The 13,133-nt window shown below is 41.6% G+C and overlaps 1 protein-coding gene across 6 annotated transcripts in view; it reads left to right on the top strand.

The window, feature by feature from the left end:
- magixb (MAGI family member, X-linked b) overlaps nucleotides 1-13,133 on the top strand; it is a 50,185-nt gene that overhangs the window by 29,565 nt on the left and 7,487 nt on the right. For all 6 annotated transcript variants that reach the window (XM_004546372.3, XM_004546370.3, XM_004546371.3 and 3 more), the window contains exons 7-14: nucleotides 609-679; nucleotides 1,699-1,860; nucleotides 3,396-3,909; nucleotides 4,944-5,490; nucleotides 5,694-5,757; nucleotides 6,817-7,203; nucleotides 12,655-12,855; nucleotides 12,952-13,028. In XM_004546372.3, the coding sequence (XP_004546429.3) occupies nucleotides 609-679; nucleotides 1,699-1,860; nucleotides 3,396-3,909; nucleotides 4,944-5,490; nucleotides 5,694-5,757; nucleotides 6,817-7,203; nucleotides 12,655-12,855; nucleotides 12,952-13,028 (2,023 nt within the window). The remainder of the gene's footprint in view (nucleotides 1-608; nucleotides 680-1,698; nucleotides 1,861-3,395; nucleotides 3,910-4,943; nucleotides 5,491-5,693; nucleotides 5,758-6,816; nucleotides 7,204-12,654; nucleotides 12,856-12,951; nucleotides 13,029-13,133) is intronic.

The following is a 13,133-nucleotide window of genomic DNA, read 5'->3' as shown; positions in this document are numbered from 1 at the left end:
TAATTCAACATGTACGTTATTTTTATTAATGAGATTTACTGTCTGGCTGTATTTCCTTGCTGGTCTTCTCTATGATAATTCTTTTGATTCTTGGACTCTGTTACAGTGGCTTTTGCACAATTCCTAATTCAGATCAATCAAGTCATTCTCTATTCGATTATTGATTGGCTGCCCCTCGTAAAAAGATCTGAACAATAGGAGGTCAAGGCTTCCATATTCACAGCAAAAATGCTGCACCTGAGATAACAATAGAAGAGATATCTACTCTTATAAATAGACTAAAGTTTTTTAAAATAAATATATTATGCATATTTTTAATATATGCATATTAAAAATATGCATTTAAAAAAGTCAGAAACCTGAGTCTGTCTGTCTATCATTTTCATTTCATTCTAAAAAGTGAATATGTGATTTTTCTCAATTTGCTCAATGCCTCCTTTTAGCACGCTGGAAAAAGATGGCAGAGAAAGTTGCATTGTTTGCAGAGGCAGGCGTTTCTATTGTTCAACAAAAGTCTAATAAATTCCAGCACTGTCATATTGTATCCAATGCTGTTATGTTTCTAAAGAGGGTGGCTTTCATTTCTTTTCCAACTTTGTCTCTCCAAGACGCAACCCAAAGAGGACCAGCTGGCAGAGTCATCGAGCCTCAAGCAGGGAAAACCTCTACAAAAACGACTGTGAGCATCTTTCGTTTGCATTCGTCTCTTTCTCTCTACGTTTCACTCGAATTCCGTGTAATTATTAAAACACTGGCAAGCGATTTAACTGTTGAACAGTCTAAATGAAGCTATATATTTGTCAAAAAGGGAAGAAACAGACACAGCCAGCTTGTTAGAGCCAAATGAGATGGAATGAGCTTTTAGCTGAACTGAGACGTGTAAGTGATTAAGGCCTAAAGCTCAGAGCTGCTGGCGAAGAGCCAGACTCGCTGCTGGGACTGGCAGGGTTGACACGTGTATGACATGTGACTGGCAACTTGATTTCATGATTTGGCCACATCATTTGTTGTTTAGAGGCGTAATCTAGTTGCAGATGGCTGTTTGTCATGATTGGAAACGCTCTGTTGCCACACTGTGACTCGACAAAGTGCAGTACACTTTTCTCACCAGCAGAAGGTGATATAACATTCATTATGATCAGATGTACCTGATAGGATTTCTGCACAATCTGGTACAAACATTTACATGTTTACAGCTGGAAATGATTGCTGCTTCTGTCCCCACAATTAGGGCAGGATTGAATTAAGAACAAACATGAAAGGAAAGGCGCAGTCTGTAATAGCACAGATTTCTTGATGCAACAGTAAATAGTAAATAAAGACCTGGATTACTGTAGAGAGCTGGGTCGACCTAATGGATTATGTTTCCATTTTAAGGTGGTCGTCTGTAATGGATTCTGCTTTTAATGCAATCGTCCAACCATATGCTTTGGTTTGTGTAGCATTTTGTTAAAAGCCCATCTGCTGATTGGTTTGCAGTGTTACAGCTCTCTCTCTTTTGCCTTATTCGTAAGACCTGTCAGTTCTAAGCACTGAATTGTATGTAAACATGCAGGACGGTGTTCAGTCTCTTCTATGATTCCACCCTGTTGGCATATTTTTTAATTTCTTTCCTTAAGGACTATTATGACTTTTTCTTGGAGGTAAGCATCGTTATTAACCCATCCTCTCTTTTCCGCCTTTATCGCTAACTCGCAGGGTTCACGGACGAGCCTGGGGACCTCAGGGGTTTCCCTGTGCACACACACTTGATCAAAGGCCCCAGAGGGTTTGGTTTCAATATTGTGGGGGGAAGCAGGCCGAGAGAGTTTCTGCAGGTGTACAGTGTGACAGAAAGTGGACCCTCCACTCTTAAGACAGGTAAAAGATTATATGTATCATGGTCATGACTGCTACAGTTTTGCAGTTGGTAGTGTGTAAGTGTCTTTTTCTTATTTTTGTTCTTTCTGTCAGAATTTCTGTGGGTTTCACTATAAAATATTCCACAGAAAGTGAGTGATCAGTTCTTAATCTTCAGGGCTAGCACACTCTAATCTGGCCGTCATGCATAAACACCACTGCACATGCTGGTTGCAGACACACTCATGCAAATGCACTAGGCATGGTATTTGCACTCTAGAAAGCCGGGGCACAGGCTGTCTCTGCAGGGACTGATCTAGTTCATATCTGTTAATAGGCTGGTTTAGGAGGATTATGTGGTCGGATTAGTCTACACACATACAAAATACACAGTGTGTATTCCATTTACAAACGCTCCACACTTAAGCATATGAAACTAGTAAGAAGGGTTAACCCTTACATACTGCTCGGGTCAAATTTGACCCATTCTGACATTTTTCAGCTGCAAAAATAACCTAAATTTTGCTTAGTTAGACTGCAATATGAATATTTTTATACTGTTGTACGGGTGATAAAAATTTTTGTACACTGCGGTTGTTTGGTGTCACATTTAACCCATAACTACTGATAAAGATTTTTAGATTTAAAGATTTTTAGGTCCAGCAGTGTCGGTCAAATCAAGTAAAATGGTGGTTTGAGGGAATCGTGACAGACATGTCATGTCTGCGTGTATTTTTCACGGGACAGTGGTGACAGAGTTCATCAGCACACTGTCATGAGAACTGCCTGTGTTCACATGCATTCACCCAGCGTCCCGCAGGGACACAAAACCGCTGGTCCTTGCAGGGTCACGGGAGAATCTCAAAAGAGCGTAATAGTAAAACAGTGTAGATATGATCATATATGGTCCGCATAAGGAACAGAGGTCATACAGAGGTCAGAAGGTGCCTTGAGAGATGGTGCCTTGACACAGACACGGGATGTGAAACAGTGTGGTTGTAGTGGGATGAACCGCACTGTTGCCTCACATCAAGATGGTTCATGGTTTAATTCTGTGCAGAGTTTGCATGTTTAATCCACTCCAGAGTACTTGCAGTGGGTTTTCTCCACACATTTTGAGTTAACTGGTGATTGAAGTGCATAGAAAACAGTTATTGTGTGACTTGTAGTTCAAAGGGCTTTGAGGAGTCAGTAAAACTAGAAAAGTGCCAAATAAATATGAGTACATTAGCTATGTGTGTTTGTGCTTTGCATCTGCAAGCACAAACACACACAATTTCAGAAAACAATGCAACAATCAACAAATTATAATCTGTTAGTTTTGAATTATTTGAGATTAAAACAGATCAAAAGAGTGCTTTGAATGCACAGACTAGTTGATAATAAGCAATTTTCTAATTAATATTGAATTAACATTTGGATGGTAGTTTGGTAGATGGATTTTTCAAAAAATATAACAGAAGTGAGAACAGTTTAACAGAAAGAATCTGTTGTTAAGTTAAGAAATTTGTGATAATTATTTTTGTATCCCTGTCCTTTTGTTTGTGGTTTATTAGCGGACATCCTGGTGTACATCAATGACGTCTGTGTGTTGGGAATGTCTCACAAAGAGGTTGTAGAGATGCTCAAGGTGGTGTCTGTAGGCCACAGCGTGGATGTAGAAGTTAGAAGAGGGTATCCAATGCTCTACAACCCGGATGGTTATCCAAAGCACTCGAGGTTACTGGACAGTGTGGACCCCATCCTACCACCCACCACCACCCAACCTCAATCTCTTCACCAACTACCTCGCCTACCAGCACCCTCACCCCACACGCAGCACTTTAATGGGGTTCACGGTGATGGGAGGTACATGGAGCCTGGCGTGACTCTGGACACAAATGGAAATGCCATGTCTGTCACCTCCAGACACCTGCCCCCTTACAGACGCTCCAGTGTGAGCAATGCCGTCTCTTCGTCCCCTGTTCGCCCACCTCGCTCCCACAGAAGTTTAGCCAGGCTGCAGTCACTCGACCCAACAATGGCAAGCCAAAGTGACAGTGAAGTTGTTTCTGCGATTGGTTCACACAGGTAATAACTTAAATGCAAAAATAAATGCATACCTAGAGATATTAAATGATTAATTCTCTTTTAATTTGTGTAATTTGAGTATAATTTGATCTATCTATGAGCTCATTGGGGAAGTCCTTCCAGTTTTTCTTGTAGCCCCTTGGGAAATTTAACTGTCCACCGCTGTGTGGGCGTAGCTAGCTCAGCAAGTTCACCATCAGTCTGGAGTCAAGGTGCCAACCATAAATCAAATTTTCCCCTTTATGATTCATGGAGTACAGTTTTATGGGTTATCTTGACATATACACCTACAGGCCACTTTATTAGATACACATGTTCAACTGGCCATTATCTGATCAGCAAATAAGCGCATTTAGGCATATAGACATGGCCAAGAATACCTGTTTAAACTGACACCGTGATTCAGAATGGAAAGGTGATTTAAGTGACTTTGAACATGGCATGGCTATTTATGCCAGACGGGCTTGTCTGAGTATTTCAGAAACTGCTAATCTACACACAACCATCGGTTGGGGTTACAGAGAATACTCTGAGAAAAAAAAAGAAAGGAAAATATCCGTTGTCCCAGTAGTTCTCTGGGAGAAAATGCCTTGTTGACTTGAGAGGAGAATGGCCACACTGCAACAGTAACTCAAATAACCAATTATTACAATCAAAGTATGCAGAAGAGCATCTCTGAACCCACAGTATGTCAAACCTTGAAATAGATGACAACCACATGGGGTTCCTACCAGCTAAAAACAGGATACTGAGGCTATAATTAGCCTCAGTGCAACAAAATTTTCAGTGATCAGTCAGGTAATCATCTTGCCAGTCGAAAAAAGGAAGCATTTTAGATCAAGCTTCACTACGGTTTGCGGAGTTGTTAATCTATCTGCCATGTTGTGATGAGCGAAAATTGGATTTCAGAGATGGACATTATTTCTAAAAACTAAATGGCAGATACTGCATCCCTACATGTTTTAGTATGATACTGTCTCTGAACACAGAGGCATTTAGTATTGATTTTAACTCTCCTTTCTCTTCTTCATCAGGGCATCAATGATCCGTAATCACAACAATAACTCACTCGCGACACCTCGTCATCCTTTACTTTATGGAACATCCAAGTCGTCTGAGAGTGACCTGTCCACCCTGTCGGGGTCCCGGCTACCCCTGCCTCAGTCCCCAGGAAGGCCCTCCTCTTCCCCCGGTGGTCCCCGCAGCACTCATCCCCACCTATTCAGACCACAGACCTCCCATCTCAGACCTCCAACCCCAGACAGCCCGCAACACCGTGGCTTTAATGGTTTCCAGGGCAACACCAGCCCCACTGCAAGTCCCAGCAGCATGTCCTCACCTGGGGCAATGAGTGTAGGCAGTGGACTTGGAGCTTTCAGTGGAGGGGAGCTGGTGCCAGTGGCCTTGGGCCAGACTGAAGGAGACAGAGGCCTGGGCTTCAGCATGACGGCTGGCGGTCCAGGAGGCACTATTGCTTTAGTAAATCGAGTTTGGGACAGGAAGCAGTGCAACTCCCTGCAGCCAGGGGACGCTGTTGTCAAAATCAACGGAGCTGACGTCCAGAGCCTTAGCTTTACACAGGTAAAGGAGAAAAAGTGGAAAGAAAACCAGGGAGATGAAACATAAACCGATGAAGATAATACAGTGCGTAAAAAGAGTGGTTTCCAACATTTTAGCTTATTTTTTCCTCACACCCCTTAAGTTTGAATAATCAGAAATGACTTTGCATGATTAAAAATTTTGAAACAATTTCAGAACTTAATACTTTTAATGTTTGTTCTCAGGTACAAACAATTATCCAGGAGCACGCCAAACGGGGAGAAGTCATCTTACTGGTTTACAGAGGAGGTAAATAATTCACAATCATTTGATATTCGGTGATTTTTTTTTTAATAAGGTTGAGCTCTCCTGCAACCCTGACTTGCATAAGAACTAGAACCAAAAAACTGCTTTGCCAGCTTAGTAATGTGCGCACATAATGTGCATGTTCGTTGCAGTAGAATAAAAGATGGGAACTTTTTAAAGTTCCACCTTTGCATCTGACCAACCAATTAAAATGTTTGTTGGTTTTGTGGAATTCAGATTGAGCAGCTGTTGTTCTGATGTTTACTTTGCAATCTGCTCCATCAGCGGTTCTCAGCCTCTCCCTCCTGACATTCCTCTGTAGCTCTGTCAGGTCTCAAGAACGTTCATTTTTACCACCTGGCATGTTCAAAAGTTTTACTTTAACTCACCATTTATGATTTATAGTTATAAGACAGTTGTCTTATTACTATAAATTCCACTTGTCCTGTTAATATCTGCTTTAACCATTTATGCATTCACTTTTTCCGTCCATTTTTACTGCTTACCCAAATTTTCTGTTCAGACCTGCAGGTAGACTCGGTTCTTTAGATTAGATAATTTCCCCACATTAGTTGTTTCATTCTTTTTTAATACCCCTGCATACTGTTGAAATGAAATAACTCAACTGTACCAGTGGAATAGTTGGGAATAATTGCCTCTCTACTGGCAAATTAGCTGCCTATTTGCTAACAGACATGATGAACATGAATGACACGATCATTTGTCAGGAACAAGCTTATTTTGAAGTCATACTGACGAGGAAATTATTTGGTGATTAATGTGTAGATTTTCCTTTATTCCTTAAAATGCCTACTCAGCAGCGATGCTACTCTGTAACATTTGCTGCATCACATTGAGCATAACGGTGGTGTTTCAGTGCACTTTGCTGGACAAACTATCCTCTAGGGCTATTTAAATTTTTTAAAAAGCCCCTTTTTTGTTATATGTGGTGTCTCCAGTAATTAATAAAATAAGAAGCTCTACTTTTTAGTGAGTCGTTAACAAAATGTATTCTCTTTGTTTTTATTTGTTTCGGTTTTATTCTCTCACTCTCCTTATCAGGAGTCTATCATTCAGCTGTCTCCCCTGGAACTATCCGGAGACTCCCTCCACCTCTGCTCCGTCCCCCTCCTCCACCTGACAATTCCTCTGTGCTCCCAGAAGCACTGCAAGTGCCCCGGACCTCTGTCGGCACACCTCCCTCTCCAGCACGTTCCTCGCTAATCCAGAGCACGAGTTTCTTGGAGTCCATTCCAGTAACCCTCACTATGGAGCCCAAAGACTGGATTAACACGGGCCTGGAGGATGAAGCTGCCGGCGTTCCAGTGCTGGAGAAGCAGAGCGGTGAACGAACTCGGCGGCATCGAGGAATTGAAGTGGAGCTGAGGAGAAAGCCAGGAGAAGGCTTTGGCTTTGTGATTGCCTCACAGGACGTGGAGAATGGGAAAGGTAAGATTCAACTTGTGACTTATCATGACACTTTCATCAGGTTAAATCTTTTAGAGATAGTAAAGCTTTTAACTTGTTTTGATGAGCGACACAGTATTTTTTTTAAATCCAAAGAAACAGAATTGGATGGACATTATGCAACATTAGTTGAACTTTTCTGGCTGGGTAAAGCGATTTGGTGAGATGCCCACTAAAACGGGTCTCATTTGGACGCCCTTGTGGACAGGAAGACCATTAGGTAATTACAGATTAAAAAGTGGTCACCGTGGCCACATGCCACTGGATGAGTCATGATGCACAATGAACCTTTCTCTTTTAAAGGCTTCCAGGTTGGTTTTATTTGGGTTGTAAAGAAAACTGGTTTTGACCTCCTCTATTTTCAAGTGACTGCTTCATCATGAAGTGCACTTTTGGCTTGGAAGCAGGAAGTTGCTTACCATTTGTCAGGTGCACAGCTGTGCTTTAGATTCATTCACTCATTTGGGTTTTTTATTTTAAATGTTTAAATGTTTATCTAGGGTTCTGGGCTAGCAACTCATTATTCCCGTTGCAGGACCACCCTAAGGCATAGCCTAATTTATCCTTTCTTTCATACTATTTGACAAAATGAACTCAATATTTTTATTTTTTTATTTTGTGAGAGTTGAAACAAGTAATTGTATATAATCTTAAATGTTTCAATCTACTATCCCATCTCACACTGGACTCCTTGGACAGGTTGTTTCTTGCACTTTCTTGGACTGTGGGATGAATTTACCAGAGAAGGAATCACATTCCTTTTATTTATTGGAAAGTGCATGTCCTGTTTATTTATTTATTTTAATTGGAAACTATCTTGTATAGATTTGTAGGCATAAACCCCCTCAGCCAGTCAACAAAAATTTAAAAAATATAGACAACCATACAGCTAACTCACAAAAGCCTGTTGTACAGGCCTGAACATAACCACTGTGTGGTAACAAACAGCAAGGAAGGTGAGAAGTGGACAGCATCAGCATACTAGTCAAGTTTCTTTTAAGTGTACTTTATTTCTGGCATCTCCATTCTACCATAAAACAACCATCCTGGTAGGCAAAAATCCCATTTGCTGTATATAGGACTTTACACACACCTGAACCTCATTAGTCTCTACCATTGAGAAAAAAATAGGTCAGACCGAACAATACGAGTCTAAACAAAGAACAGGAATAAGATTACGCATGAAACTGACAAACTCATTTACTCTGCTAAATGGTTTGAAAAGTAAAACACTGCATACAGTACAACTCAAAAGGCTACTTTAAAGAAAATAAACAATGCTATACAAATTAAAAAACCTTCACTTGGTTACACCCAGTGATCCAATCAATGACCTCGTGACCCTATATAAACAGGAAGTACTGGGGCGGCCCTTCCCACACACCTGGTTTAAATATAGGACCTGAATAAATGGACAAACATGGTAAGTATAACCAAAGCAACATAAAAAAACATCATTTACCAGACATTTGCCTGTGAACAGGAGAAAATTCAAATGACCTGATGGTTAATAGTATTTGCTTTAAAAAACATGGATGCATGCATGGATGTGATGGATGTAACTACTGCTACCACAAACAAACCCGGGATAGTATGTTAAGCAAAGTTACACTAGCAATGTCTAAATTAAAGCATTATGGTTGACTGTAAAATAACAAGGAATAAATTATCAATGTGGTTAAGGGACAAGTGGTAAATGAGTTCATGCCTGACCACTTTGTCACAGGGAAATGTAATTTTAGAAAAGAAATGGTCGTGTAGTTTACATAATGTCATACAGCAAAGCAAGCGAGTGAAACAGGTTGCACAGAAAAATGTAATAATTTCATGTCCATTTTGAGGACAAACTATACTTTTACAAAACAGAGATTGCATTCTTGCAGATGAAATTGTTTAAGTTGTTAAGCTGGCATATCACAGCTAGAGCTGCATGGGCCAAAATTAATTGAGTCTAACCTGGTTTGCCAGCCACAGATTTTTTTCTACAGGCCTCGAGTTTGACACATGTGCTGTTAGCTGACCGTGCAAACCACCAGCATACAGTGCATTTTATATTGTTAATGGATCGTATCCTTTTATCCTCTAAAAAATACTGTAAGTTCAAACTGCTTGAACTGCTTTGCTAAAAGATCACAAAGTTTATGTGGCAGCCCCATCTTTCATTCATTTCCAAAAATGATTTAAGAATAGATTTTTTTTTTTTTTTTAATTTTTACGTCTGCAATCTTTTGAATTGAATATTCAAGCTTGAATTAAGAAAAGTAGTCTCGTATCTTTGATCTTACGGGACAATGCTGCATCGTTTCAGTTCTGTCTGGGAAGTGAACACATCCTGCCCCTTATTAGCTTTTAGTGTATTGCTTATGAATAGCAGGTTAGCCGCAGCATCCCAGTGATGTATTACCCTCTCACCTTTACATGTCTTGCATTAGCTGCTCTGTTCCACTTTGATGCAGTTCAATTTGCTTTATGGCCCAAGCGAGCACACATTTGTGTTTTCATGGTGAGATTAAGGTTGTAGGTGCACCTGTCCCTGCAGTACAAAGTCTGTCCACTCTTGTAAGCCTCCATCTCCATCATGTCCTCATTCTCCCCTTCATTTCACCCTTGTCATGCCACTCCTGTCTCTCTTTTCCTCTTTTTTTTTTTTTTTCTTAATAATTTTCTATTCCCATCTCTGGCTTTCTCTTCCTCTCTCACTCTCACTCATAAGCTCCTGCCCACTCTCCCTCTCTCTCTCACACCCCTTTTGCTCTGCAGTAAAAGCGTCCAGTCGGGTTTTTCAAAAGATTAAAACTCTCTCTCCGTCTCTCTGTATCTATCGCTCCGTACCTCCCGCTCTCTCCATCACTCTACAAATGCTACACTGAATGTTTCCCTCGCCGAGGAGCAACAGAAGCGACAGCAAACCTGTGTTTTCGCTCCTGTCGACCGCTGCATGTGAATCTGCTTGACACAGATTTTTTTTTGATTTTTTTTTTTATCCTTTTGTTTGTTTTCCTGTGCATGCGAATCAGAGAGCCATGCTGGAGAGACTACAGTCTGCTTTGAGAACTGTGAAGGAGTCCAAACGTAATTATTTGCTCCACTTCTTCTTGTGTGTTTGGCAGAAATGAGGTTGGTCTTGGTTTGGTGCAGTGTTTCACATTCAGCTTTGTAGGTGAGGTAGTAGTGTTAAATACTGCGTTCTGTTCTCTAAAGTTTGCTCAGCCAGATGTGTTGACGGTGTGAAAGTTCGAACCACATGCTCACACGTTCGAGGTGTCAGATGCTTGATCAAAAGGATGCTGCAAGAGATGCGTTGTATGGTTGATTTTGCAGTTATGATGATGCAGCCTTTGTGATTGAAGCAACAGCTGATGAAAGGAAATCTTGTTGTTATTTTAAGCCCAGTCAGGTGTAAAACGGCACAAGACATAATGAGCATTTGTGGGAAAAGGCGATTAGTCCCAGCTCTAATGGTAGTTCGATTGTAGCGGTGATGTTCAGCATTAACTAACTGGCAGAGACACTACCATGTGAGTGATCCTGCTGAAAGCCAGCACTCCTCTCTCCCCCCGGTGTACAACATGTAGTATACATCCGCAGGCTGCTGTAGCGATGTCCACGCTCGCCGCCTCATCTGGGGTCCAGAGAGGGTTTTTTACGGAAGAGGGGAGGGGAGCTGCTCGACTCCTGAGCGGTAATCAGTGCAGCACGTCAGAGGTTGGCTGGCTGCTGGGCATACCGCAGTGGAATTACTGTGGACAGGAGAACATGGAGAGCCAGAGGAAAAGACACTACGATATAATGCAGTCCATTCAGATGCATGTGTGTGTAGCTTGTGTGTCTGTTTGTGCATTTGTGGCTGAGTGCATCTGTCCTCATCTTTTTGCATGTGAGTCACTGTGTGTCTGTGTGTGTGTGTGAGATTCTTAACATGTGTCTGTGCATTTCTACAATGCTGCCGTGTGCGTGTGAGCATCGCTGTTGCATGTGTATTCATGTGTTTAGCCACTGTTGATGTATTATGCATGATAAGAAGACTATTTGCAAAGCTGCCTTGGCTTTGATTTGACCTGATTGCTGTTTCCGCCTGGGTCACCCAGATTAGGCCCAGATTGGACTCGTGTCTCTGGGCTCTGATTTATAGGCTGAACCTTGTAACTGAATCATGATTCCAATGTGACATGCTCCTCATCTCATACGACATACTCCTACCCCCAAGAATACAATTTTAATCTGTTAACGAAGCATTTCATTTTGCTCTTTAAATCACTCTAAACATGCTATTTCGGTACCAGAGGGACATGGGCAGAATTGAGCGTCATGTACCTCAGCTGAATAACAGTTTCAAAATGTTTATGCTGCCTGATGGGTTACATAAGGCCACTGGCAAGACTCTAGAAGGGCCAGCTGCCACTAAAGCTCCGCATTCCCTCAAAGTGGGGTCAGGGAAAGCCTAATAGGGAGTTTATTAAAACACAAAAAGAGAAATAAGAGATACAGCAGACAGAAACAGCTGTCCAGCTAAAAATATTTAAGCTTTTTAGTTGGTGCAGAAGATTAAAGGAAGCAAATTTATTGTTAGGCTGCTGAATATTTTTCTCATCAGCCTCAGATTCTGACCATTTTAGCTTAATTGCACGTGATCTCTTCATACAGACAATAAGACAAATGGAGTTCATTATACATGAAGCTAACGGTCCGGTCCTCGCCTTCCACAACACACTTGTGTATTATCTGTAACCTCAGTTTCACACTGTGTCTTATAGCTGATGAGGGTGAGAAGAGTCGTTTTCCCACATCGAGGAGAAAAATATTCGATGGTGCTTGCACGAAAAATAAAAGTACTGCTGTGTGTGTTATCTAAGCCGGTGGCATACTAATGCACACAAGCTACAGTTTGAGGGGGATCTTAGATGTGCTGAGCATAAGAATCACTGGTGCTGGGTAAACAGATATCTAAAGATCTAAAGTTTGTTGTTATGTGCGGTTTGACAGATTAGGGTTGGAAAAAAGTATTGCCGGAAAGATTGCGTTCCATGACAGTTTATTCTTGAGGGGGAAGATGCATTGTTGGACAGCTGAAAAACTGTTTGCGGCGTGTCAGTGGTTAGAGAGGTAGGTTGATAGATGGGAATATGAGGGAGAAGAGGAGAGTGTTTCAAGGAGATAGTGGGGAAAGGAGCGACTAGGTAGGCTCCTTTGAGGAAGTAATTCATAAAATAGCCTGTCAAGAATGATCCAAAGCTAAATTATAGCTTGTTTTAGGATTTCTGGCACATGCGCTGATGAGCTAAAGCTTCCTGTTTTTATAATTATCTACTTATGACTCCACTTATTACTCTCAGCCTTCAGTTAAGAGGAAACTTTTTAGGCCTGATGGAATCTCGTGTTCCAGCCTCATCTACTTTAATGCGCTAATAACTGTTTTATTCTGTCCTATTTCAGCTGCTTCTCTTCTGCCCCACCGGTTTGTGACGGTCCGTCGTGGCAGTCCTGCGGCAAAGAGCGGTCAGATCCGGCCCGGGGATCGTTTAGAGGCTGTAGAGGGACGCTCGGTGGTGACTCTGCCTCATCGGGAGCTCGCTCAGATACTTCGCCGGGCAGGAAATACTCTACGTCTTACCATTGTCCCGCGTTCCAGCACCTGTAGGCATTCACATAAGCATCCAAACATACACATATGCCACAGTGCAAAGCTTGGCTTTTATTTCACAATCAGACCTTAATCACTATCATTTGCAGACTCTGCAAACCTTCCAGAAACTGCTGACTATGACTCTGGTCACAGAAACCGAAAGGGACAGAGGTCACGTCCAAAGGTGAGGGAAGCACATTCAATCACGTGTACCTAACAGGCACTGAAATTCCTACATCGATTGTGGCTGTTATTAACTGCCAGTGTATAATATTAACCTAAACTTCTT

Source organism: Maylandia zebra, linkage group LG20 (genome assembly GCF_041146795.1).
Source record: "Maylandia zebra isolate NMK-2024a linkage group LG20, Mzebra_GT3a, whole genome shotgun sequence".
Classification (NCBI taxonomy): domain Eukaryota; kingdom Metazoa; phylum Chordata; class Actinopteri; order Cichliformes; family Cichlidae; genus Maylandia; species Maylandia zebra.
Note: the sequence above shows the minus strand (reverse complement) of the source record. Positions and strands in the feature narration are given on the sequence as shown.